The 24,337-nt window shown below is 40.6% G+C and overlaps 3 protein-coding genes across 6 annotated transcripts in view; 2 read left to right on the top strand and 1 right to left on the bottom strand.

Moving 5' to 3' along the window:
* Positions 1-1,503: 1,503 nt before the first annotated feature.
* On the bottom strand, positions 1,504-12,781 carry sema7a (semaphorin 7A (JohnMiltonHagen blood group)). Of its 3 annotated transcripts, none has more exons than XM_072698424.1 (14): positions 12,552-12,781; positions 11,961-12,094; positions 11,012-11,053; positions 10,794-10,889; positions 9,805-9,907; positions 9,581-9,691; positions 6,872-7,014; positions 5,910-6,088; positions 5,636-5,744; positions 5,260-5,455; positions 4,716-4,828; positions 4,241-4,395; positions 3,517-3,567; positions 1,504-3,429 (listed from the first exon to the last, which is right to left on the bottom strand). In XM_072698424.1, the coding sequence occupies exons 1-14, from the start codon at positions 12,643-12,645 to the stop codon at positions 3,048-3,050; spliced, it is 1,908 nt and encodes a 635-aa protein (XP_072554525.1). In that variant the 5' UTR covers positions 12,646-12,781; the 3' UTR covers positions 1,504-3,047. The 3 variants fall into 3 exon arrangements, with proteins under 3 accessions (XP_072554525.1, XP_023666975.1, XP_072554526.1); XM_023811207.2 differs by having other exon boundaries at positions 1,504-3,427; positions 3,521-3,567; positions 12,552-12,779; XM_072698425.1 differs by lacking the exon at positions 11,961-12,094 and having other exon boundaries at positions 12,552-12,778.
* A 2,663-nt stretch (positions 12,782-15,444) lies between these two features.
* commd4 (COMM domain containing 4) lies at positions 15,445-18,829 on the top strand. Its single transcript, XM_023811159.2, has 8 exons — positions 15,445-15,666; positions 15,909-15,980; positions 16,151-16,216; positions 16,337-16,376; positions 16,487-16,606; positions 17,307-17,387; positions 17,652-17,828; positions 17,972-18,829. Exons 1-8 carry the CDS (start codon positions 15,664-15,666, stop codon positions 18,010-18,012), a joined length of 600 nt encoding a protein of 199 aa, XP_023666927.1. The 5' UTR covers positions 15,445-15,663; the 3' UTR covers positions 18,013-18,829.
* A 664-nt stretch (positions 18,830-19,493) lies between these two features.
* Positions 19,494-24,337, top strand: part of neil1 (nei-like DNA glycosylase 1) — a 5,971-nt gene continuing 1,127 nt past the window's right edge. Inside the window, exons 1-10 of one of the 2 annotated variants that reach the window (XM_023811158.2) lie at positions 19,494-19,600; positions 20,201-20,388; positions 20,500-20,663; positions 21,035-21,154; positions 22,041-22,137; positions 22,223-22,304; positions 22,705-22,826; positions 22,919-22,946; positions 23,048-23,106; positions 23,201-23,393. In XM_023811158.2, the coding sequence (XP_023666926.1) occupies positions 20,224-20,388; positions 20,500-20,663; positions 21,035-21,154; positions 22,041-22,137; positions 22,223-22,304; positions 22,705-22,826; positions 22,919-22,946; positions 23,048-23,106; positions 23,201-23,393 (1,030 nt within the window). In that variant the 5' untranslated portion in view covers positions 19,494-19,600; positions 20,201-20,223. Of the gene's footprint in view, positions 19,601-20,200; positions 20,664-21,034; positions 21,155-22,040; positions 22,138-22,222; positions 22,305-22,704; positions 22,827-22,918; positions 22,947-23,047; positions 23,107-23,200; positions 23,394-24,337 lie in introns of both variants that reach the window. The other variant, XM_023811157.2, reaches the window with a different exon arrangement.

Here is a 24,337-nt window from a genome sequence, read left to right as displayed (position 1 = left end):
CGGTCCCTGTAGGTCCCCTCTCCGATCTGCCTAGCATGCCCACAGTGTTGGTGGGGGGGGGGGTACTGTCACACCCCGCATGCCTTCCCCCTCGTTCTCTCCATTGTGTGGTGCTAATGTGGTTACTTGTTTAATCTTGCTTCTCGTTACAGCCCTTGTGTAGATCACCCCAGCTACCTCATATCCTCTCCCTCATCATTGATCTTGAGGATCTCTCAAGGTGCGGGATATCTCTTAGTACCTAGGGTAGAAAGAGCTACGGCAGGCTGCAGAGCTTTCTCCTATAGAGCTCCTCATCTGTGGAACGGTCTTCCACCGGATGTGCGGGTTTCAGGCTCACTCTCAATATTCAAGTCTAGACTAAAAACACACCTATTTAGTTTAGCTTATAGGGACACTAGTTCTAGCTCTAGCTAGCTTCTCACTCCCAGTTAAACCTATAGTGTAGAATTTGCCTGTGTATGTACCACATTCTTTTTTTAAACAAATAGATTCTGTCATATTTCCATTCATTTGGGGATACAAAGCACATAGGATCTCTAAGGCTCATTTGCATAAGCCGAAGGAGTCGGGTGGTCTAGCGCTTCCAGTGTTCCGTCATTACTACTGGGCCAGTAATGCCAGAGCTATGATGTTCTGGCAGATGTGTGATCAAGCCGCTGACAGGTTGACAGACTCGATACCCAAGTGGCTGTATATGGAAGCTCGGTCAGTTGTGAATAGCTCCTTAGCCGCTATTCTTTTCTCTAAAACTGCATCGTTGAAAAAGTCACGATGTAAAAACTTTGTTGTGCTCAACTCTGTTAGAATTCTGAATCAAATTAAGACTGCTTTGAATATTACATGTCCCTCAGTACTTCTGCCTATCTGTGATGATAATTTTTTGCCTGGTAAGTCAGACAAGATATTTTCACTGTGGAGAGGCAAAGGACTGGCCACAGTTAAGGACTTTTATATAGATGGAAAATTTGCCACTTTTGAACATTTATATAAACTTTTCGATCTTTCCCACTCACAATTTTTCCGATATCTACAGGTGCGTCATTTTATTAAAAATTATTTTGAGTCTCAGGAACTACCGCAAGATCATGATTTGTATAAGGTTTTGGAACAATCTCCCATGGCCAAACATTTGGTGACACAGTTCGTTTCTGTGTTTGTCTCCCATTTTGCAGTGTCTTCAGATCACCTTAAAACAGCTTGGGAAAATGATATTGGACTCAGTATCTCAAAGGAGATTTGGGAGGAGGGATTGAAAAGAATCCATTCCTGCTCTATTCATGCAAGATTACAACTTATACAGTTTAAAGTGATGCATAGGTTACATTACACTAAATCTAAACTCAATAAAATTTACCCTTCAGTTCCCCCACTATGTGATAGATGTAGGAGCTCGGATGGGACGCATGCTCATACTTTTTGGTTCTGTTCTGAGATTTCTGAGTTTTGGAAGAATATTTTTCAGTGGTTTTCAAGTGTCCTTGGAGAAGATATCAGTCCAGATATTGAATTAGCTTTATTTGGATGTTCCGACCATACATTAGGTTTGACCCATTCTCAGCAATTGTCTCTTATGTTTGGTATGGTGGTGGCTAAAAGGTTGATTTTGATCATTTTGCATTGGAAATCCGCTTTACCACCCACTTTTCATAGATAGCTGGTTGAAATGGTTGCTGCTCTCAAGCTTGAAAAGATTCGATTTTCTAAGATTGACGCGGATAAAAAATTTGATAAAATTTGGGGCCCCTTCCTCACTCATCTTTTTAAAAGTTGAAATGTATGCTATTTGCTTATTCCACTTCAGGTTTAATATTTTGTTTAAGTCTGTAGCTTTGTCTTAGGTATGTGTTTTTTACTGTGTCTGGTGCCTGTTCCAGTAAATGTTGTTGTGGATTTTTTAATTTATTTTTTTATTGTTATTTATTTCGTTATTTTATTATTTAATATATATATATACACGTATATATTGTTTGTGGATTCTGGTTTATTCTGTAATTCCATAAAATCTGTTTGAAAACCTGTTATAAATAAAGTTTATAAAAAAAAAAAAAACCTATAGTGTGAGGTGTAGAGCTGGGTGGGGATCAGTGCCATTGGCTTTGGATAAACTGAATTGACAGTGCTGTCACTCTAGCTTCACAATCGCTTGTGGAATTGGAGTGCTGACATTTCAGGGACTCCCCATGCCTGCATTCCCACCTGCCTCTCCCTCCTACTTATGCTGCCACAGCCATATCTGCCGGAGCTTGCACATTGTACTTCATATTGCACTCACCTAACTGTTAGCACTGCCTATAGTCTCTCCTACTTTGACTAATTGCATTTATTTCCACCACCTTCTCCTGGGGGGTGCTGCCTGGAGCCCTCAATCTATCAAGATGTCCAGCACACCCTGCTACATGTGACGTCGCCACTACCAATGACGTCCGTGCATCCAGCTCGCCGTTCTGCCTGTGTCATCTTCCTTGTATGACCTGCCTTCTGGCTGCCTGGCGATTGTCATCTCCCCCCTGCTCCCCATCTGTGTTTCAGATTTAACTGTATCTGACTCTCCCTGCTGCCCCCTGGAGGATTGGCTCCCCCTTTGAGTCTGGTCCCTCCCAAGGTTTCTTCCTTCTGGGGAGTTTTTCCTTGCCACTGTCGCCTATGGCTTACTCACTGGGGGCTTTGGGTGGGGATGCTGTAAAGTGCTTTGGGACAATGTAATGTTGTGATAATGCGCTATACAAAAATAAATTTGTTGTTGTTGCTGATCTTATAGTGCCTCCCTGTCTTGAGCTCCCCAGTTCAGTCATTGATATGCACCTTTTAAGAAGTGGAAATGCCCTGCACAGCACAGAAGTAAAGAATATGGGTTAGCCATATCAGTTTGAGCGCTCTTACGGCTCACAGCCAAGCCAAGTCCTTCGGAATTAATGTTTAATCAGCCAGGGCTTTTGTAGTTTGAAACTAGAACAAGACCCAGGTAAAAGCTCTTAGGAATAAGGGAAGAGATGCCTGTAATTTGCCTGCATGGGCCCTCATCTAACTGTGATAAGAAATGATCTTTAGAGGCAGAGCGCGGAAATTAATGACACAGTAAAAGCCATGGCAGCCCCCTGTGCTGAAATAGACGTGGCTGTGTTGTCTAATTTGGGGACTAACTTATAGGCTTTTACACATTGGGTATAATCCCGTTCCTCAGAATAACATTCATATGTTCCATAACTATCTTCCTTCACGGCAGTGATAAGGTGCAAACAGGTAGACTGATCCTGCTGGCACTTGCTGCTCTGGTTGCTGTGCTCCCAGACGTATGTAGCATGATGCGAGTGTATGGGGCAGGAGAGGTAAAAGGGCAAATCCAACAGAACAGAGTAAGTGGTCTGGGGTACATCACATGACAACATCTCTGGTGTGTCACGTTTCTTTCGACGTGTCTTTGAACCTGAAAAAAATATATATTCATATTACATGGAGCCTCCAAAATGTATATCTAAACAAGTTACTTCTTAAATTGAAAGCTCTCAGCCAGATTTACCTTTACAAATTTCTGTTATACCACCAGCAACATCCTGAATGCCTCCCCTACAAAAAAAATTAAAAGTGAAGGGGTCAGGAAATATTCAGTGTAATAGTGCCAAGGTGTGCAACAGACACAAGGGTTTGAACTGGAATCATTTGTAAATATTGTTTCCGGAATATCAAGGAACTCAATTTCAGTATTTGTTGCACCCGAAACCATTTCGTTTGCACTCTCTCTTCTTACGGACGCAAATTTAAGGGAGAAGGAAAAGAGGGGACTAGCTAGCTAAAGGCAGGAAAGATTTATTATTTAAGTTTCGACCCTTCGGAGACTGATATTCTCTCTAAAGAGGACTCATTCCCTCTCGGTTGTGTGCAGTTATTTGCTGTATTTCAAGTTATCAATGTATGTAATGTGAATGACTGTTCGCTGTTCTGTGTGAATAGTTCGACGGTGGATATATGAAAAGAGAATCTGTCGATGCTGTTTGAAAACAGAGAAAGATTGTAAAATAATGTAAATCCGTCAGTAACCAGAAGAACCACGGTGTCGCATATTTCCTGGAGGGAGTGAAAATCCTGTGTTTCAACGTCTTTAGTTCGTAATTTGTTCCCTTAAGGGACCCTAATCCTCATTTTATTACACTTTCTGGCTACAGGTATATCAGCAGCCTGCTCTTTTGCATGTGCTTCAGGTGCAATGCACCCTCCTCCCGCCCCCCCCCCCCCCCCTTACCATTCAGTGTTGTCGACAGGCCTGCACCCAGCCTCAGCCCATGCGCAGTAAGGGTCTCGAGCCAAAACACAGTCTTCACAAGACTGGTTGTAATTCTGACAGCTCTGCAGGTCCACCAGCGCCAGCTCATCCGGTAACCCTACCAAGAGTTTCCTCTGGACAACCACAAACATCTGTTAGGCTCCTGCACATGCAGACACATTCAGGTTAACTTGCTAAAGTATTCAGACTTTTCACATAATAAAAATAGCAAAGAGACGCATACGTATATGCAACAGAAATACATGGATGCTCACACTGAAGAGTTATTAGGGGTGAAGTTCCACTTAATTTCACCAAAACTTAATTCACAGCTGCCGATTCTATTTCTGTTTGCCTGAGCTCCCCAACGAAGCCCCTGGTCTTCTGCATTTGGGTCTCCTGTCATCTCTACTCATCCAGTGTGGCAGCAAGTAAAACAAAAAATAGAACTAACCTTCTTAGAATCAAGTTGTATAGTCTGAATATGTCCCATGCGGTTTGGAAGCAATGTTTCTGAGATTATAAAGGGTTTGGAGTTATGCTCTAAGACTTTGTGAATACGGTTTTCTGCAGGGAAAAGAATGTGTCTGTTAGAACTCTAGGGACATGTTCGACAGAACACTTTTTGAAAAGCCCCTGAAACATAATATTGCTTCTCTTGAAGATAACACTAAGAAAGCATATAAACTAGTTTTTATCGACATACATACAAGTAGGCCCTGGCCTCTGTGAAACCCTATAGCATATATGCAACTAAAACATTAATGGATGGACTAATAGACAATCCAATCTACAAGTATTTTAAGACCAGAATATTGTATGTTTTATTTTATCTTTATATCCTATGTAAGGACATTCTTGCTTGTTGAGGAAGACCAGGCATGTTTTTATTTTCAAACAGTGGTTTATGGTTTCTTATAAGATTTACTTATTAGAAGCTAGGGGTGATGCTAATTATGCATGTTGCATAAACTGCACCCATAACAAGATAAACACACCTGTTGCAAGGAACAGCACATTGTACAGTTCACGGTTCGTCCCCATGACTCTGTCAACAGCAATCTTTGTATAATTCAGACTGCTGATGTAAAAGGGCCTTTGTTTGTTCATTGGCTGGATCCAGTCATCCATCTCCGCATGGTCTTTAACGACACTGAGGGTTTCCCCTGGAAGTTTCCTGCTGTCTGCCACACACTGGCAGTAAGGTTTAATGATACAAAACATTACTGTTACTGGTTTGCCTACAATTATTCTGAAAAAGATCCTGGCTATCGGTGAATAATCTGAACAAAACATGGAACTGATAATCTGAATATAGATTGATGAGTAGATTGTTTAAAGAGTAGTAGTATTGAAACATTCATATTGCTTTACCATTCCCGGTCTTGGATTTGGAATGTTCTCATGAAAGTCCTTGAAACTGGAATTCTGAAAGACTCTGGCGATGTCAGATAGCGAATATATACAAACAGCAGAGGAGTTCCTACAACGGAGCAATGCACACTGATTAAATGTCTTGTGAATTATTTATTAAATGGCTCTAGCAAACAGCAAGGTTAAATGCCATCAACATCTTGAGAGCCACAATGAACATTCAAAACAGATACAGAAATATCCTGTATTGACTTCCACCAAACTGTTCTCTCACCAACTGCTTGTGAAAAGTACAAAGACCCGCCTGTCCCTCCAGTCATCAGCCTCTTGTACAAAAACATCCTGCAGACGGTTGAAGTACAAGGATTCCTCTGGGATCCCACACATGAGCCGGGCCTTAAGGAATGATGTCCAAGTATTCTGAAAGAACCTCTTCGGCCCACCTTCATCCACCTTTTGAGGCAGACCAACAGATATTTAATGCTAAGCCATTTGCCAATAGAAACATCATCAAGGCCTATTGCTGGGTAATACTCATGAGGCCCTCCCATGCCAATAAGAGGTCCTCACAGGTATACCACAAAAAAATTAAAAGCTTGGATTCAGTCAAAAAATTTTTTGCCTGGAATGGTTTCAAAGACCTGTCCCAGGAAGAGTCTCAATGAAGCCTAACAAAGAGCGCATATAAACAAATACAGGAAACACACACAATTGTGGGTGATTTCGAAAATCCAAACAGGAATATTCAGTCAAAATACTATTTTGTTACTAATTTTATCACTTTAAGTACTAATGAGAATGCCATATACAATCAGTGTAAAACAAACCCATTTATTATAACACAAGAATAATATAATACAAACTTATTAGTTAATGATTGCCGAAGTGTCACTGTAATATTAGTTAAATCAAGTTGGAAACATTGAATATCTATTGATTGTTGCAGTGAGGCGTTTGGATAAAAGTGCCTGCTAAATAAAATGTAAATGTAACCAACAGTGCGTGGAATTATCTTGCACTTTCCATCATCATAGTTCAACATCTGCTGTAGCCCAGAATTTTATGTCTATATATATTTTTTTTTTTAAACAAACAATATGTGGAAAGTGAAAATGTAAGGGAAGAAGCAGAAATGGCAGCTGAGTTTATGAGGTCAGGGAGGTCATACTACAAAACTGAAGTACACAGATAGCCTGGAGTTTACATGTGCTCTCGCTTAGTTGGTCAGAAATATACCTTGCACACTTGAGCAATTCTTGAGATCCATGGGTCAGCTTCTGGGTTGCTGTCAGAGTTCTTCTCACGAAAGAAAATATATATCTTCTCATTTTCTGGGTCATCCTTGCGTTTAATCCAGGCAGCAGATATAAAAGTAGGTTCTAAAATGAAAATGAAATGTGAATATAATACCAGTCAAAAGTCAGGGCATTTCAGGTTATGTAAGTACTGTTCTGCCTTGTGAACAAGGAAAGACATGGAGTGCTGGAGCAGATGACCCACAATCCCCCCAACATTAACCCTATAGAGCTGGTTTGGGAGGATTTGGGTGAGTAATAGCAAGGTAGGCAACTTGTGCCCAGACCATGTGCAAACTCCGTCTGGACTGTTAGAGAAGCGGGTACTGGTACTGGTACTGTGTATTTTGAAAAGTTGAAATTAACTCAGTGTTAAGTATGACACCACTTTTCTGAGTGGCATGGTGGTTCAGTGTTTAGCGCTGCAGTCTCACACCTCAATACTTGTGTGAGGCTAATAATGGAGTTTAGTCCTTGCTCCTGGCTTAGTGCCTGAGTTTACATGTTTGTCCAGTGCAATATGGATGGATGAACCCCTTACTGACCTCACCCCACTTTACTAAGGGTGGACATTGCTCCCTTTACGAGTTTACCATGCTGTCCATGTATCAAGAATGCAGATGTATCTCAAGGCTCTGTTAACATTTCCTTTACCAAAGGTTAAGTAAAGAAATGAGAAATGAAACAAGCATTATCAGGACATTTGACTTCAGCGGTCATGATAATGCATCCCAGGTTCTGCCATTGTAACAAGTCGTACATGTTGCTATTAAGTTAAAAGTTTGTAGTGCACAAAAACATTTAGCAGCATGCACAAAAAACTGCAGAATTCACTCAACAAGTTTCAGTAAAACACTATGGTCCGACAAAGGCTGCTGAAGTGTTATTCAATTAATAATTCAGTTAATCATCCATCCATCCATTTCTGTTCTGAAACCGCTTGTCCTATTCAGGGTTGTGGGGGTCCAGAGTCTATCCTAGAGGCTATGGGCAAAAAGGAGGGAACAGCTCAGGGTAGGGCAGTTAATAATTCAGTTTTAACAATTTATTCAATATAGGGCATCAGCCAGTCAATTTGGTAGTACAGCAAAATTAAGATGCAACTCCATAGTACTGCATAATAAAACATAAATACATACATACATCCTTAAAAAGTACATATACAACACATACTGTACTATGAAAATGGTTCAAAGTGCAGACAAAAAGCAGGATACGGTGATAAAATCAAGTGCTATTTAGAAAGAGATGTTCTTGAGACTTTATCTGTGTCTGATAAGGTACTGTACTGTAGGTAACTGCGTATGGAAAAAAAAATATTTGTGAACCTCCCAGTTCTGGATTTGAAGGCACGATTGATGCTGTCTTTGTACCAGCAAAGATACCAGCAGCTGTTTGCTCAGATTATGCTTCCTGAGTATCCTCAAGAAATGTGTGAGCTGCTGGGCCTTCCTGATAACTGTTGAACAGTCATGGCTATATAGTGAGTGGGGGGGGGGGGGGGGCTCAGCACACAACCCTGTGGTGAGCCAGTGCTGAGTACGATGGTGGAGGAGATGTGGGAGCCCAGTGTGAGGAAGTCCATGATCTAGGTGGGGGTGAGTGGAGAGCCCTACCTCCAGCAGCTTCCCAATGAGAATGGCCCGTATTAAAGTGCTAAAAGCAGAGCTGTAATCCACAAAAAGCATCTGCACATGGGACCCTCTGTGCTCCAGATGCTGCAGTGCAGTGTGTAATGTGATAATGACGGTGTCCTCTGTGGACCTGTTTTCCTTGTAAGTTAATTGGTGGCTCTCAAAAGTGGGAGAGAGGCTGTTCTTGCTGTGCCTCAAAACCAGTCCCTCGAGGCACTTGGTGACAATGGGTATGAGGGCAACTGGCCTACAGTCATTTAGACTGTAAATCAATGGCTTTTTGGGGACTGGGATGATGGAAATGAATTTCCTCTTGTGGTGACCGAAAAAATAGTGGCTGGAATGTCAGCTATTCAAGTGCAACTTCCTGGTGTGAATTTCAAGGTTCCCAACTTATGTGGATGGTGGAACAAGAGAAGAGCTTACTATTGCTAATTCCCTATAAGATACAGATACTGCTGATAACCTTGACAGTTTCTTTCGTTTATAAGAGGGGGGGGGCTTCACAGCCTAACGTCAGAACTTGAGATGAAAAAACAACAACACTGTTTAGAAGACATATTTAGAAGAACTACTTTTAAATGCTCGATCCACAAAAATACACGATTTGTCCTGTATTTTTGTACACCTTCCCAATTCATCACATTTGTACATTTTGTTTGGATATATAAAAAAATGGAAATGGCTAATTTAGTGACTTTTCTCCTACTGTCAACCCTGTTCCAGAGAAATAATGTGGGACGCCTGTGTTGTAAAAACATGCTGATTCATCCGCTGATCCTGACTTTCTACTGCCCTTACACAGCAGCTGCCTTCGAAAACGCCACATTCAGCAGTTCTTAAATTACGCTTAGCAGTTAGAGAAACAGAGAAACGTGCACTCAGTAAAAGACTGATGAACATGCAGACAAATTTGGTATCTCTGCATAACAACCTTGGAGTATTTTTAAACTGTACAATGTCCCAGACATAACAAGAAATCTCATTGGGAATGAAGGACGTAGGTTTTAACTCACCCAGCACCCATTTTTCATACATCCAGGTATTCTTCCTTTTCCCACGGTTTCTACGGAACTGCAACAGGCTGCCGTCGCTGTACAGAGGGGCTGCGGCATACAGGTCCCCATCTGGTAAAGAACGTTTTGATAGAATGATGTCTCAATCAGACGTAAAGTAGCACAGTTTTTATGACAATGATACTGTAAATTGTAGCAATGTATGCTACTCTTGGGTGACATACCGGCTGCGAGTGTTAGGAGGTTTTGAGACACGAAATACGGTGAAATCCCTCTACCGCTGAAACCCGCAGAAATAGCACTAGTTTGATTTTCCGCAGGAGGGTACTTAAAAAAAACAAACAGAAATTTACATGTTAATAAAGCAGTATATTTCATCAATTATATTGTTGGACACAATAAGTTACCTTTTGAAAATTTAAAAACACACTTTTACTGTCACTCCCGCTCCGGTGTGCGTGCCTTTGGGGGGGGTTCTGTCACGCCCGGCTCATACGATCCTCCTGTGTGCCACGCCCCCCTCGTTAACCTCATGTGAAATCCCTATGTTACCAGCTGTTTCTTGTTGTTTCATTAAGTCCTGTGTATTTAAGTCCACGTCGGAGTATGTAGCCTCAGTTCCGTCATTGACGTCGAGTGCCGTGTTTTACCTGGTCTGCTCGTTTTACCTAATATAATACCGTGGTCCTGAATCTCTGCTCCCTGCTCACCGATGCAATAAAATTTCTCAATTTTAATGATAATTAATTGTTTTAATAATGTGTTCTTCCCAACATCACTGGCCCAAAGCACTTGCCAAAGAGTCAAAAAGTGCAACTAACTAAAAAAAAGACTATGTGTTAATAGTTAACCTCTCCATATATGGGCAAATGTGTCCGTGGTAAAAAACCATGTAGGCCCTGTAGCCCATGTTTTTAAATAGGTCTATGATGTGTGTGGTACAAACTATGTAGCCCACGTTTATAAATATGTCTGTGGTGAAAACTCCATTTTGATTGCATCCTTTCTTAGAATTTGCCATTTGGTGTTGAGCCCTGTTTCTGCCACAAACTTAATTAAAAAAAAAAAAAAACTGCAAAAGTATAGTACTTTTATGGATGTCTTTCAGCTGCCCACTTTATCATTATTAAAGTGTGTATTAAGACCCGACACAACTCTTTATTACTTCAAATAAACACAATTAGTAGCCCACACTGAAAAGATCTTGACTAACCAGCTTCCAACATTGAGGCGTGTGTCCATCAGTACCACATAGAAACAGGCTATCCTCAAACTGCTGGATAACGGTAGTCATGTAGCTGCAAGAAATCTGGAAGAAAGAATTGTCATCATTTCAGTCAGATGCATTTCCGGAATATCGAGAGAACACAGTCCATTTGGCTGTTTTACTCTTACTCCTTATCACCAAGCAATACTGCAGGAAAATCTTACCTCATTCCAATTTTGTCCATCCCTGGGGCAAAGTGAAAAGTACTGTAGAAGTAACATAATCAGTATTAACAAAACAGTACATACATGCATCTTTAAAGTATTTATAAATATCTTATACTGCGCAGAGATGCCATGCAAGGACATTGCATTTGCCAGCTACTGCGGTTGCAGGTTTGTACGTCAATGAAAACATCTGTCTGAAAAATTTATAAGGCTCAGGTGTCACATCTGCTGCCTCGGTGCTGAGTGATTCTGAATGAGGCTCTAGCAACACAATGGAGTGGATAGAAAAAAATAACTTAATTGTTTGGTAACAGATTCAATAAATGCATTTTTTCCTGTAGCCTGACAACAAATAGATAAGCATTTTCAGCTAGAAGAACCCACTGTCATGGCACCACATGGCACTTTAATCAGTATTACTCATACTGTGAACATTCTGTGGACTTCTTTTTTATCTTACTCAAACTTTACCTACTTTTTATATTTATTTTATTATTACATTACACTATATTTTATTTTATATTTCATTTTTATTTGATTCTACCATTTATATTCTATTCTATTCTTTTAAATTACCTACTTTATTTTAGTTAATTACTAGACTTAGTTTTTTCTCTTCCCTAATGTTGCTTTTCTTATATGCATCTGCTGGTTTCTTTGCTTCAACGCTATCTCGCTGTACTTGTATAGTGACAATAAAGACATCTATCGATCTATCTATCTATCTATCTATCTATCTATCTATCTATCTATCTATCTACTGTATCTATCTGTCATCCGTCATACTGTGCCATACTATACAGTACCATACTGTGCCATACACAGTGAAAGAAAATGTTTAAGACTATTTATCTTGGTAGTAATTGTATATTTGGTCAGGAAAAATTTATATGAAGATCATTTAAATATCAGTTTCTGTGACTACCTAAGACTTTGTAATAATTACCTGCATAATGAGCTTCTTCTCTAAGCTTATCCTTAAAACCAGGTGCTTTGCTCCAATATATATATCATCAGATCCCTCTTCATGAAATAACACTGTGTTATGTGTTCCATTATACCGCACTCTGTCTTCACTGTCTGAAGAAAGAAAACATCCATAGTTTCTATCACGTCAATTACATGGTCTTCTCTACAGCAGGGTCAGCGAAACAAAACAAAACAAAAAAACAACAGTCTATTGAGGTGCCAGCAGTATCTCGCTGTGTCGTATTTCGCGATCTGCTTATGGCAAAATTCAATATTCTTTGTTAAATATTCTTTACTTAAAAATGTATTCCCTTTTCAAACTCAAAAACATCACGTCTTAAATAGAATTAACGTAGATTTTGGATATATTTACAATGAGATCACCCATAATACATAAGATCCCTAACCTTCAACATTTCAAGTACGTGCAAACGCTATTTGTAGACGGCCATTCAAAGACAATTACGCTAGTTAGAAAAATAATAAAGACAAACGGATTAGTTTCTAAAACTAGTGACAAATTTCCGATAGCCTTAAACGTCAGATATGTTCGAAATTTACCACATACCTTGATGCAAGGTGAGTCTGGGTTCATAATTCGTGAAAGAAGCACAAAAACGTGAGATAAAAAGAGAGAGAAAAGTCAATGTGACTTCCTTCATGATATCTACCAAAATTTAATTTAGTAATAACATAATTTAGTACAGCCTTAGATACGCAGGACAGATGGTGGGTCTGCAGCTGACGCGACGTGGAGAGAGATCTGTGACCCTGCGCTGGTCTTGCTAAATATGTAGGAGGCTGAGCTCCGACGCAAGCAGGTAGTGCTGTGTCAAATTTCCCCGTTTATTTGCTTTCATTTTACTTCATATTAGTTATCTCCACTTTACAATGCATGTAAGGGAAATATCAAAGACATAACTGTGAAAATCAGTTATGCATCCACCGTCTCACAATAATAATTATTGTTGTACTTTATTAATTCCTGTGTCTGAATTTCTCTTTTTCATAATTCAGGCCCTTGGCCTCTAGAGACACACAGTCAGTCAGCGTTCAGCTGGCATTGAACGTTATCTTGGTGGCAGCATTTGCCGACTGTGGGAACCCCCCCCCCCCTCCCGCCTTGTCCCCCATTTCACTGATAAATTCCCAGGAAGACATATACCCACAGTTCACTGTATTAACTTAATACCGTCTAAGCCAAGGTCAGCCATTGAACGGACTTTTAACACACATAAAAGAAAAAAATACTTTTAAATGTGACAGTATTATTGTATATGTGCAAAATTCAAGTCTTTAAGACTTTCAAGACTTTTTCTATTCAACAATTAATCACATTCAGTCTCTAACCGCTCCCACAAGGTCCTAATGGTGGTGTGATTGATCTGCTGGGAGTAGAATCAACTCAGCAATATTTATAAATCATTTAAAATTTATGTAAAAATGTGAGGTTTTTGTTTAGTCTTCAGTTGATGGTTTTTGAGTTAAAACTCCTAGTCTACAATTGAACTTGTATTTTTTTGGGCTCGGACTTGGCTACCCAGCTCTGGCGATGGACTCAGTCTTGTCTCAGACTCACTCCCTGTTGGACTCGGTCTTGACTCAGATTTGATTTGTTAAAGATGTGGTCTTGACTCAGACTTGACTCAAACACAACACTTCTTCCACCTGTTGGCTGCTACATTTTTATGTCTTATTACATATTATTATATTATTATCTCCCTGTAATTTTCCATACAAGACACTAATAGACCAACTTAAAAGATTTCACCTTTCATGGTCTGTTGCGCACAATGGTGTGGGCTTAAGCCTTAAGTACCACAAGGATAAGAACTTGCAGAAGCTGTTTCTGCCTTGCTCCGGCACGTACACTCAGATAATGTTGTCTTAAATCAGTTAGTTTGTTGGACGTGTTTCCAGCAACATACAGAAGTTCGGTATAACTGAGCAGACTGACAATCTTGCTCTTATCAAGTGTTCTTCTCTCCAGTGGTGGAGTAATTAATTGGGAAACCAAAATGTTGTAGAACTGGCGATTATAACTGATTGTAACTAGCATGAGCCATAATCAGGTCACAGTCACAATCAGCAAAATGTTTTCCATGTAGAACAGATACTTTTGAATTTAGGTTCCACTCATGTCAATAAAAATCATTTCATTGTCCATACCAAACTGAAAAAGACGTATTGTACATGATGAATATGGCCTATTGCTAATCGTCTTAGGACCAGAATCAGCCTGCATACAAACAACTGGCTCAGCCATTCCCTCTAGGCAGCTAAACAAAATGACAACCTCTATCTAAATGACATTTATTCCGGTTTGTGATACAACATATTTGCAACCCCCACAGCCATGCATAACTCACCTTTATTAGGTAATTGCTGCTCATACACTTACCGTAAGTTATAATCTGTATAGTGCAAACACTGCAGAGCATGGGGCGTCAACTTCTGAGGGGCGTTGACTTGCCAGGCAATTTCACTTTGCTTCAGATGGGGGTGCCTATGCTCGCCTAGGGCACTACATTGGCTAGGACTGCAATCGACACACTGTGTCCCTATTCGGGGGTTGCATCCTTTGAGGGACACAGTTGGTGTAGCCAGTGTAGGTCGTGTTCTTCTAAAAATCTGCACAATGAATCTTGGGATAGATGCATCAAGTCATCAACATCATCCAGCATGACCAGTTTGGTGGTGGGTTAGTGATGGTCTGGGGAGGCATATCCTTTGAGGGTCACACAGACCTCCATGTATTAGCCAACAGTACCCTGACTGCTGTTAGGTACAGGGATGAAATCCTCAGACCCACTGTCAGACATTACACTGGTGCAGTGGGCCATGGGTTCCTCCAGGCACAGGACAACGCCCAGCCTCAGGTGGCCAGAGTATGTAGGCGGTTCATGGATGACAAAGGCATTGATGCCATCGACTGGTTCCCACATTCCCTAGACCTGAATCCACACTACTGCATGAGTCACATTATGAGAATCTGTGATGTCAGCTTTTTACTTTACTTTTTAGTGTGATTTTGAATGCAGTCCTTATTGGGTTAATAAGTTTGGTTTCCAATGACCATTCTTACCTCCTTTCGTGTGTATATATATATATATATATATATATATATATATATATATATATATATATATATATATATATATATATATATATATATATAAGTAGCTCTCGCTGCTAAAATGGTTGGGCACCCTAAATTTGTTATGACGATCTGCTTAACACACCTTTCAAATTAAGTTAGCATCCAGTTTAACTTCATTAAAATTAAGATGTACTGTTAATGTGCAATGTTACAAATGGCGGAATATGCAATACACTAAGAATATGTTTAAAACATTATCAGTATTACACTGTAAGTAATCTTGGTTCTAGAAACACCTACTAATCAATGGCGAAATTAACAGCTACTAGAGCACGAATTCCTATGTCGACGTTATTTTTAAAGCCGGCTGTTACGTCTTTTTCATACAATCTACAGCATATAAGTTCATCCCAGTGTCTACATGGCATATACTGTAACGCGACGATCACCGTGATTCTGAAAATAATATGAGCGATTATGGAAGATTCGGTTTGCAGGTTTAATAACTCCGAGTTAGACACCAGTCGTCCAAACCGAAGAGAAATCGGTCAGCTGATTAGCATTTGCCGAAGACTAGAAAATGGTACGTCTTGCGTTTCTGATTTAAATGTTGTTCTTCGTTAATTATAATGGAGTGTGTAGCCGTAGCTAGATGACAGCATGAAGGTGTTATTAAGGTTTTTTTTGTGACATGAAGCCGCAGGAAGTGCTGTTTTTCGGTTGACTTCTGTGGCCGACTCCCTGTAGCACCATGTTTTCCGTGTAACAATTGCTCGAAAAATGTGGTACATAATGTCTGACAGACATACTTTTTCCGTTCTTTAGAGGTTTCGCTTTTGCGGAGACTTGGACTGTCCGGATTGGGTGCTTGCAGAAATCAGCACTTTGGCGAAAATAGTTAAGTCAATTGCACTTTCCTTGTGGGATATATTGTGGGATATATTGTGGGATGTACGTAACTTTCTATGAAACTGCACCTGTGGTCACAAGTGTCATACGTTCTTTTCTGTAATAATAGTAATGATCATGACAGTGTCATTTGAACCAGGTGTATCTATGTCTTGCAGTCCAGCGTAAAGATGAAACTTCTTTGTGTCCAAGTGCTGAAGGATCTGCTTGGAGAGGGCATTGATGTAAGTAGCTTATGTACCCCTTTTTAGCTAATGACCTGTTTGCTACTAAGGATCAGGTTTGCACTGATCAAGCTAAAATGATTGTCAGTCCTTAATTTAAAGTCTTTCATTGCTTTTCAGTATGACAAAGTGGCAAAACTCACTTCAGATGCAAAGTTTGGTAAGTGCAAGGGCCGCTTTTGCTTTAGCATTTTTTTTTTTTTGCTTATTGCATTGCCTGGAAGTGATTTCTACCAAGGACTGTCTGACAATATTACATCCTTCTTGCAGAGACTGGTGATATAAAAGCTAGCGTGGCAGTGCTGAATTTCATCCTCTTTAGCGCAGCTAAGAATGATGTGGACAGTGAGTCCCTTTCCAGTGAGCTGCAGCAGTTGGGCCTACCCAAAGGTAATCTCCTTTTTGTTAGTCAGCTCTTAATCTCCTGCTGTTTATGCTGCTATTTTTGTTTATGTGCTGTATGTAGTTACTTCATCCATGGGGCTCGACCGGCCATTGAATTTAGTTCAGGACTCTGTTGTAGAGGCTGACAATTCTTCGGGAATCCTGTGGATCACCCTCCCATCTACGCCAGATGTGTACAATATCTCTGATATATTTGCTTGATGCACATCTTGTCCTCCACTGGCCATTAAACTTTTGTAGGTTTTTCAAGGTTGCCATTGCAGGGCTCCAGACTAACTTTGTCCACTAGTAGCACTCGTGCCGTCTACTGAATTTTAGGGGCACCAGCACAAAATTTAGGCGCATTCGTTTAATTGAGTATTTTTAAAGCCCTAAATCGATTAGCCCCTTTTTGCATATCAAATCCAGCACCAGCAGGTCATCTGAGTAGCCTCTTCTGGCTGTGTCCCTTGTAAGAATTTTTAGAAATATTCTTTTATTTTGAAATGAGGTATTCTGTGTGAATAGGCTTAGGTGAACACTCTGTTAAAAAGTGTGCTTTCATTTTCTATCCACTGAACGTCCATATGTCTTATGGAGAGAAGGGAAGTACAATTTCCCCCACAGGGATGAATAGAGTGTTACTATTTTTTCCTCCTTAAATGTATTTTTGGGTGATTCACATCCGTCTGATTCCCTCCCACAGAGCACGCCACGGGTCTGTGCAAGTCATACGAAGACAACCACTCTGCCCTGCAGGACAGACTGCGGGAAAGCAGTCTGCGCCGTGAGTAACTGACCACGTGCCACATAAGGTCCCCAGCTGGTTAATCAGATTGTCTGTGGGGGAAAAATGACCGCTACATGGTGTGACTGGAACAAGTTCTGGGAGAGATTTAATAACCGGTGATGTAGATGATTATTTTGGTGTGTAGTTCCCGTTGAGCTGCTTGAGTTCTGGGTAAACAACTGAGTGAGTCAGATGCTGGTTCTGTCTGATATCTGTGCCGTCAGCCTAGCTGTGAAAGATGGCTGTGCTGCTGTATTGCAGTGAGTCGCCTGGAGGACGTCTCATGGCGTGTGGACTACACACTCAGCTCCAGTGAGCTGAAGGATGTCCGGGAGCCCGTGGTCCAGCTCCGGCTGCGGGCCCAAGGCATCGATCCGGGCTCCACACAGTCGACTGTATTCTCTGTTAGTGCGGACAAGTTCAGGGTCTTGCTGATGGGTGAGCACAGAGGGCCTCATATACATTTACACGTACCTTCATTTTGCTTGCAGTATTAAGAGTTTCCTGTCAGATCATTGGATACATTATTTTTTGTTTGCGTGGGAAAAAATAGCTGTTTTTTTTTTCCCCCTCAATTTCAGAACTCAAGCAAGCCCAAGCCTTGATGAATTCCCTGCACTGAAGGAAGCACCCATTTGCACTTACAAGTTTTCATCTAGAAATGCACTCATTCAGTTACATTTAACGACAGCAGGTTCATTAAGGCAGCTGGCGAATGGTGGTATTATTTCTGTGTAGGAGAAACTGCATAAAAGCAGTGTAAATACGTCAGAAGGTAATTTAATTCATACGTGGATGAAGAAGCTTTTTCAGGAAAACAGATAGCAGGATAGATAAAGAAACAGACAATTCAGAAAACTGTAGTACAGTTCAAGGTACTTCTGCTGCTATAAACAGTTGTTTTATTGTTGCATTAAAAGGTTGTCTAAGGATCAAAATAAAATTAATTTTGGGTAGAGATGGGCTTGCAGTGGGTAGGTGCCTGTCCACCTGCAGCACTGTCTTTATGGACTGGTGCTTTAATCTTCTGTTTATCTTATTACAGAGTGCATGTCTCTGTTACCCAGCAAGGCAGTTCAGTTCAAGGGTAGGACTAACGTCATGGAAACTGCGACGTAGGATCTGACTTGCTGTGTTATTGGATGTGGGATTTGAATTGTTTCAGCAGACTTAAACTTAGGGAACAATTGATTTGGTTGAGGTGTCAAAATCTTGGTGAACCCGTATACATTCTTCTGCTAACAAAAACTGCTTTGTGATATAGAATGCAATTCTGGTTATTTATTGTAAAACTCATTTCCTAAAAAGCAACTGAGATGCCACAAGAATTCAATTTCATATTGACATTTGGCATTATTTAGCTATTTCATACATTATACATACATTTCATACATCGTTTTTTTCTCCATGCAATTAAAGATGTCTGTATGTATACAATATCCACAGCATATCATTGGCTTTTCTTTGTAGAGTTGTATTGTGTATGCACATTATTGTAGTCAAAGTAATTGTCCAAAAATGAATTATTGTAAGTAATGTTTAGAGACCCTAAGGGTAGCTGTTTTAACATGATGCGCTGTTGAACATTGGAGGAGTGCCCAACTTTAATTGCTATGATTAAAACTAAAATAATAGAAATTAAATTAAAAATGAGAGTTTCGACCAACACTATATCCGCAATGTCACCAATTAAAATGAGCTGTTAATTACTGGTCCGTTATTTTCTGCTGGGGTGGGACTTCCAACAAAGTGATTGATATTCTCGGTGTAGCCTATATGTCCATTGCCTGTACCTTATTGCCTTTCTATTGATCCAAGTATTTGACTTTTTAACAGAACATTACTGTATAAATATTTACATTTAGACGACGTAAAATTTGATAACTCGCTTGAAACTTCTGTATGACATCGGTTAAATCTAATTTGCGGGTTTAAGTAGCTAGGCTGCCCCTAAAAACAGACTCCATTGATTTAAACATTTATTTTCTTAATTTTATAATGAATAAATATTAATAACGATAATTCGATGTGCTTCATAGTCTTTATTTTCCAAAGACAGCTACCGTGGGAATGAAATAGCATAGGGGGGATGTAAAAAAGTTTAAATACACGAAGGAACAGAAAACTACAACTACCGAAGTGCCTACACGCCAGTTATTTACACTGGCCGACCGAAAGTCTATATTCAGTGCAGGAAACTCGGGCTCTTGGTAAGAAACTTACAATGTTTATACCATCGTGAACTAGAAACATACCTGAAAGCAATTAGTTAAATACTGAATTATATCAGAAGGCTTTTACTGAATGTAGGGTACCTGTATGATATATGTTTCCCTATTCAGTCGCTAAGCCATTACGGTAGGCAACGTCTTAAAGCAGGGCACACGACTTCAAGTATCATTTTCACAATTAAAATTTAATTCTTGTAATCATTTTGCGTACATGATATAGGTTGAGCATAGGCGACGATGAAATGTCTTTTCGTTTTGGGATTGCGTTCAGAAATCTATCTTAGGTTTGACATGTCAAGCATGATACGGAGGTTTCAAGTCCGTGAGGTTTCTGGTATTTTTTTTCTTTCGGAAGTGAGTTTATAGACTTCGGAGCCTCTTTGGTGTCATGGTAGGAAAAGAAAAACAACTCGTGATGTCTGACTGATGGTTAATTTGATGGAACGAATTAGTAACTCGAGATCACGAATTTCGACGAGATATTTTTTTCTACCATGACACCTAAGGGTCTCCGTATAAACTTGTTTCTACGAATGCGTTTGTAATTGATGTCCTGCAATGCTGTCCACCCCTTATTAGCCGCTGCCGTTCGCTGTGAGACGATGCCGGAAGGCCCGGAGCTGCACTTGGCCAGCCTGTTTGTGAACAAGGTCTGCACCGGCCTTGTGTTCACTGGGGCCGTGCAGAAGTCTGCTATCAGCAAATGTCCCGAAGTGCCCTTTACATCTGATGCATACAGCATCACTGCCATCTCCCGTGGGAAGGAGGTCCGACTGACCCTCAACCCCATCCGGGCTGGGAAGGTTAATCGTGCTGTGGCTCAGTCCATGGATGTGGTCTTCCGTTTCGGAATGTCAGGTTACTTCTCCTTCAATAAGGTGGAGGAGCTACCCAAACACGCCCATCTGCGCTTCTACACCAAAGAGAAAATCCCCAAGGTGCTGAGTTTCGTGGACCCCCGCCGGTTTGGCAGCTGGCAGCCCAATGGAACCTGGCAGGCAGAGAGGGGGCCTTGTGTGATGCTCGAGTATCAGCAGTTTCGGTTCGAACCACCATTTCCTACAGTCAGTCACGTGTGTGCACTGTAAAACTGGGAGCATTTATAATTATCAGTTATAATGCATAACTATAATGCATAATATAAATGCATTCTATTCTAATTATGAGATGGTCTGAACAATGCTTAAATTAAGGCATCCCCAGATTATTTTTGGATCCCCCAATTATCTTTTACAATAAGGTATATTACCATTTTTGTATACTTCTTTTTAGCAATAATGTTTTATTTGCCTTACTTTGTCACTGCTGTTGTGGGGTTTTGAGCACAAGTTTTTCTATTCGCCCACACTTGCCAAGTGTCAAGTTATGGGGCATAAAAAGTGAATATATTTTTGATTTGATTTGACCCTGCAGGCTCAACGTTCTATCACACCTGTCAGACCGTTCATTTGAGAAGCCTATCTGTGAGGCTTTGCTCAACCAGAAGTACTTCAATGGTATAGGGAATTATCTACGAGCAGAAATCCTTCACAGGTGAGCCTGAATGCAAAGCGTTTCTTACTCTAACTTGTAAGCTTATTCCATGCCATGATTTGATTTCCTGACCATCCCACCATTTCCAAATACGTAGACCTCTCCAGTGACTGCTTTCCCCTGCTGTCTGGTTCAGTCATTTAACTCCCAACTATAAGCTTTGCTGGGGGTGGATAATAATTAGTGTCTCCCTAAGAAAAAAAATCATAGGAAACCTGCCAGGTTGGTGATTCTGATCCCACCTCCTCTCTGTTTGTGGAGTTCACATGTTCTCTCTGTCTTGTCCTATGTTTGTATCTATGTTAATCTATATATTTTTTATTGGACAGGCTCAACATACAGTATAGTTTTAACTGCGTGTATTGCAGTTATATTGCAGGAATAGAGTGTTTTCCCTGGTTTAAAATGAACCTACAACTTCAATACCATTCTTCTGACGTGCAGGAGGCATTACAGTGATCTAACTCCAGTCATAATACAAACAGCACAAATACACAAGATGAAATAATCCTCTAAACTCCTTACTCCTTAAACAGGCATGCTGAGTTCAGCCCTGTAGCTAATTGCTATTTTTAATGTAGGGGTTTTAGTTCCTTGATCCTCTGAGTCCAGCTTTGTTTGGCTGCGCTGGATCCCTGTTTTAGATTCCACCCTTCTTAGAAAGCTGCTGAATGTGACTTCCAAAGGTCCTTACGGGTATCAGCACACAAGTGGAAGATGTTGTAGTCATTTTTTCTTTATCATATATCTAGCTGAATCTCTGTAAAGGCTCAGAATTATAATGGAACCTCAGCGTTTGTGTTGTGGAACTTGCTTTTTCTCTCCTTTGGCTGCTGTGAAAGTAGTTCTGACCTGAGTAGCATTTCTGCTGTGTACATTGCACTAGACTAAGCATCCCACCGTTTGTCAAAGCGAGGAATGTACTTGAGAGACTTCAGACAAAGGAAGCGTCCGGGGATGAATGGAAGCTCAGTGAAGATGAGGTGACTTATAACTTTAAAAGAAAGAATGTTGTTTTGTAATGTTTACTCTCTGTTAGCTCTCCAAACATCTTGCTGTTTCTCCCAGGCGCCCAACGAGAAGTTGAGGACGGAAACAGCTGACCTTCTGAGCTTGTGTCACACAGTCCCGATGGAAGTGGTGAACTTAGGTAACAAGATAATCCTCAGTGTTCAGGTCAAAATATTTAGGGAAGAGGGTGTATTATTGAGAACATTGCACATCTACAACTGCAGTAGATTTATTATTAAGCAGTATATTAAGGACTGCTTCATGCCAGTACTGCCAGCAAACCCTTATAAAAAGGAGGAACATTAAATTGCTGTTTATTTGTACATAAATTAAAAATGTTTACCTGGTTAATTGTGTTGATTGCTAATTTAGTTATTACTACATAGAACTTGTAATGACCTTATCAATGGTCAATGCTTATTCATTGTAATTGCAAATTAAAAGTAAATAAAAATATTTTGTAATTATCCACTTCTATTTATCTTTCTTAAGGGTTTCTGTCTGTTCATTTTCGCTCCGATTGTGTTCCAACTCGCTAGGTGAGAAGGGATACGAACCAGCCAAGAAAGATTACTCTGTCCTTATGGCATGGATGCAGTGCTACTCAGTAGAAGGCATGATGTCACTGAGAGACCACAATGGCAGAACGATCTGGTTCAAGGTAAGAAATGAGCCGTTTGCACCTAACACACAATTAGCCAAATTGAAGGATGTGGCTGCTATTAAAAAAAAAAAAATAAATGTCTGTTACAGGGTGATGCTGGTCCCATGGCACCTAAAGGTGAGATTAATATATAGGCTATATATAGATATCACGAGTTGTTTATAGGGGGGGAAAACAAATAGTTCAAATTGCCAGGTGCAATCTTATTTTCATTGTAGGACGCAAGTTGGCAAGAACCAAAAAGAGAAAACTGAAAGACGATGATGACGACAATGGGGTAATAAAGGCAATAGGGTAATTTTATTCCTGCACACATGGGATTGGCTCTGAGGCTGTGGTGCTGACACCTGTGTGATGGCTTGTTTTGTCAGGTTGCTAAAGACAAGCCTTCAAAAAAACTCCCTAAAGGAAGGAAGGGAAAACCGGGAAATGGGTGTAAAAAGGCCGAGGTTAAGCAGGAAATCCGGCAATGGCGACGTGCGGCGAGCCAACCAGGAGTGAGCCGGCAGAGCAGCCGGCGGATTGTGCGGCTAAAGCGGAACAGCGGCTCAGCGGGACCAGCCGGTGAGAGTCCCCTTGCCTCAGCTGCAATGTACCTGACATGGTGTGGCTGGACCCTAAAGGATCCTCATTTCTATACATCTTAACATATTTCAGTGAACAAAATGACCCTTTCTCCAACAAAACAGTTCATTCTTGTCACCATAAAAAACATTTTGAGTAAAATTCTTCCTGGTACATTGCTGCTAGCTGCTTGACAGTAATTGGGATTCTGTTACATTCCTGCGCATGTTACATATTACATTGGATTTATTCCAACCAGCAGACACTTTCATCCAAAGTAACATACATCTGAGAAAGCAAGGTTCATCCCTGGAGAAATTGGGGACATGGTCTTGCTTAAGCGGTGAAAATAATCTGTCATTCAAAAAGATTTGAACTGGCAGCCTTACAGTGATGCGCAGAGCCGCACAGCCTTGCTGCATAAGCCACTGTAGCTGAGGGTATCCAGGGTGGGGCTGCCAGCCCCTCTGTGATAGTTGCCTTGTGTGGGGCTGTTCAGGATGCAGCTGCTGAGCCGAAGGCCAGCTAGGATGGACAACTAAAATGTGTTTCCAGTGTTTCAGCGATGAGGCAAAAAGGAACTTGATGATGCTTTGATTACATGGTCATCAAGGACTCAGAACCATTTTTGGCATGTGAAGATGAGTGATCAATGGCCTTTGTGCAGAAGCTTGACCCCCAACTATATACAGTGCCTTGCAAAATTATGGTGTGCATAGGTATTCACTACACAAATTCAAAACTTTGTAGAGCCACCTTTTGCTACAATTACAGCTGCAGCTCTCTTGGGGTATGTCTTTGTTAGCTTAGCACATCTAGCCTCAAGGCATAACAGCTCCAACTCGTTCATGCTAGATCGTTTGCGTTGGTGTACAGCAATCTTCAAGTCATGCCACAGATTGAGGATTGTGGGCTGGACTTTGACTAGATCATTCCAAAACATT

Source organism: Paramormyrops kingsleyae, chromosome 13, assembly GCF_048594095.1.
Source record: "Paramormyrops kingsleyae isolate MSU_618 chromosome 13, PKINGS_0.4, whole genome shotgun sequence".
NCBI classification, from domain to species: domain Eukaryota; kingdom Metazoa; phylum Chordata; class Actinopteri; order Osteoglossiformes; family Mormyridae; genus Paramormyrops; species Paramormyrops kingsleyae.
This window is presented reverse-complemented; position numbering and strand designations above follow the sequence as displayed.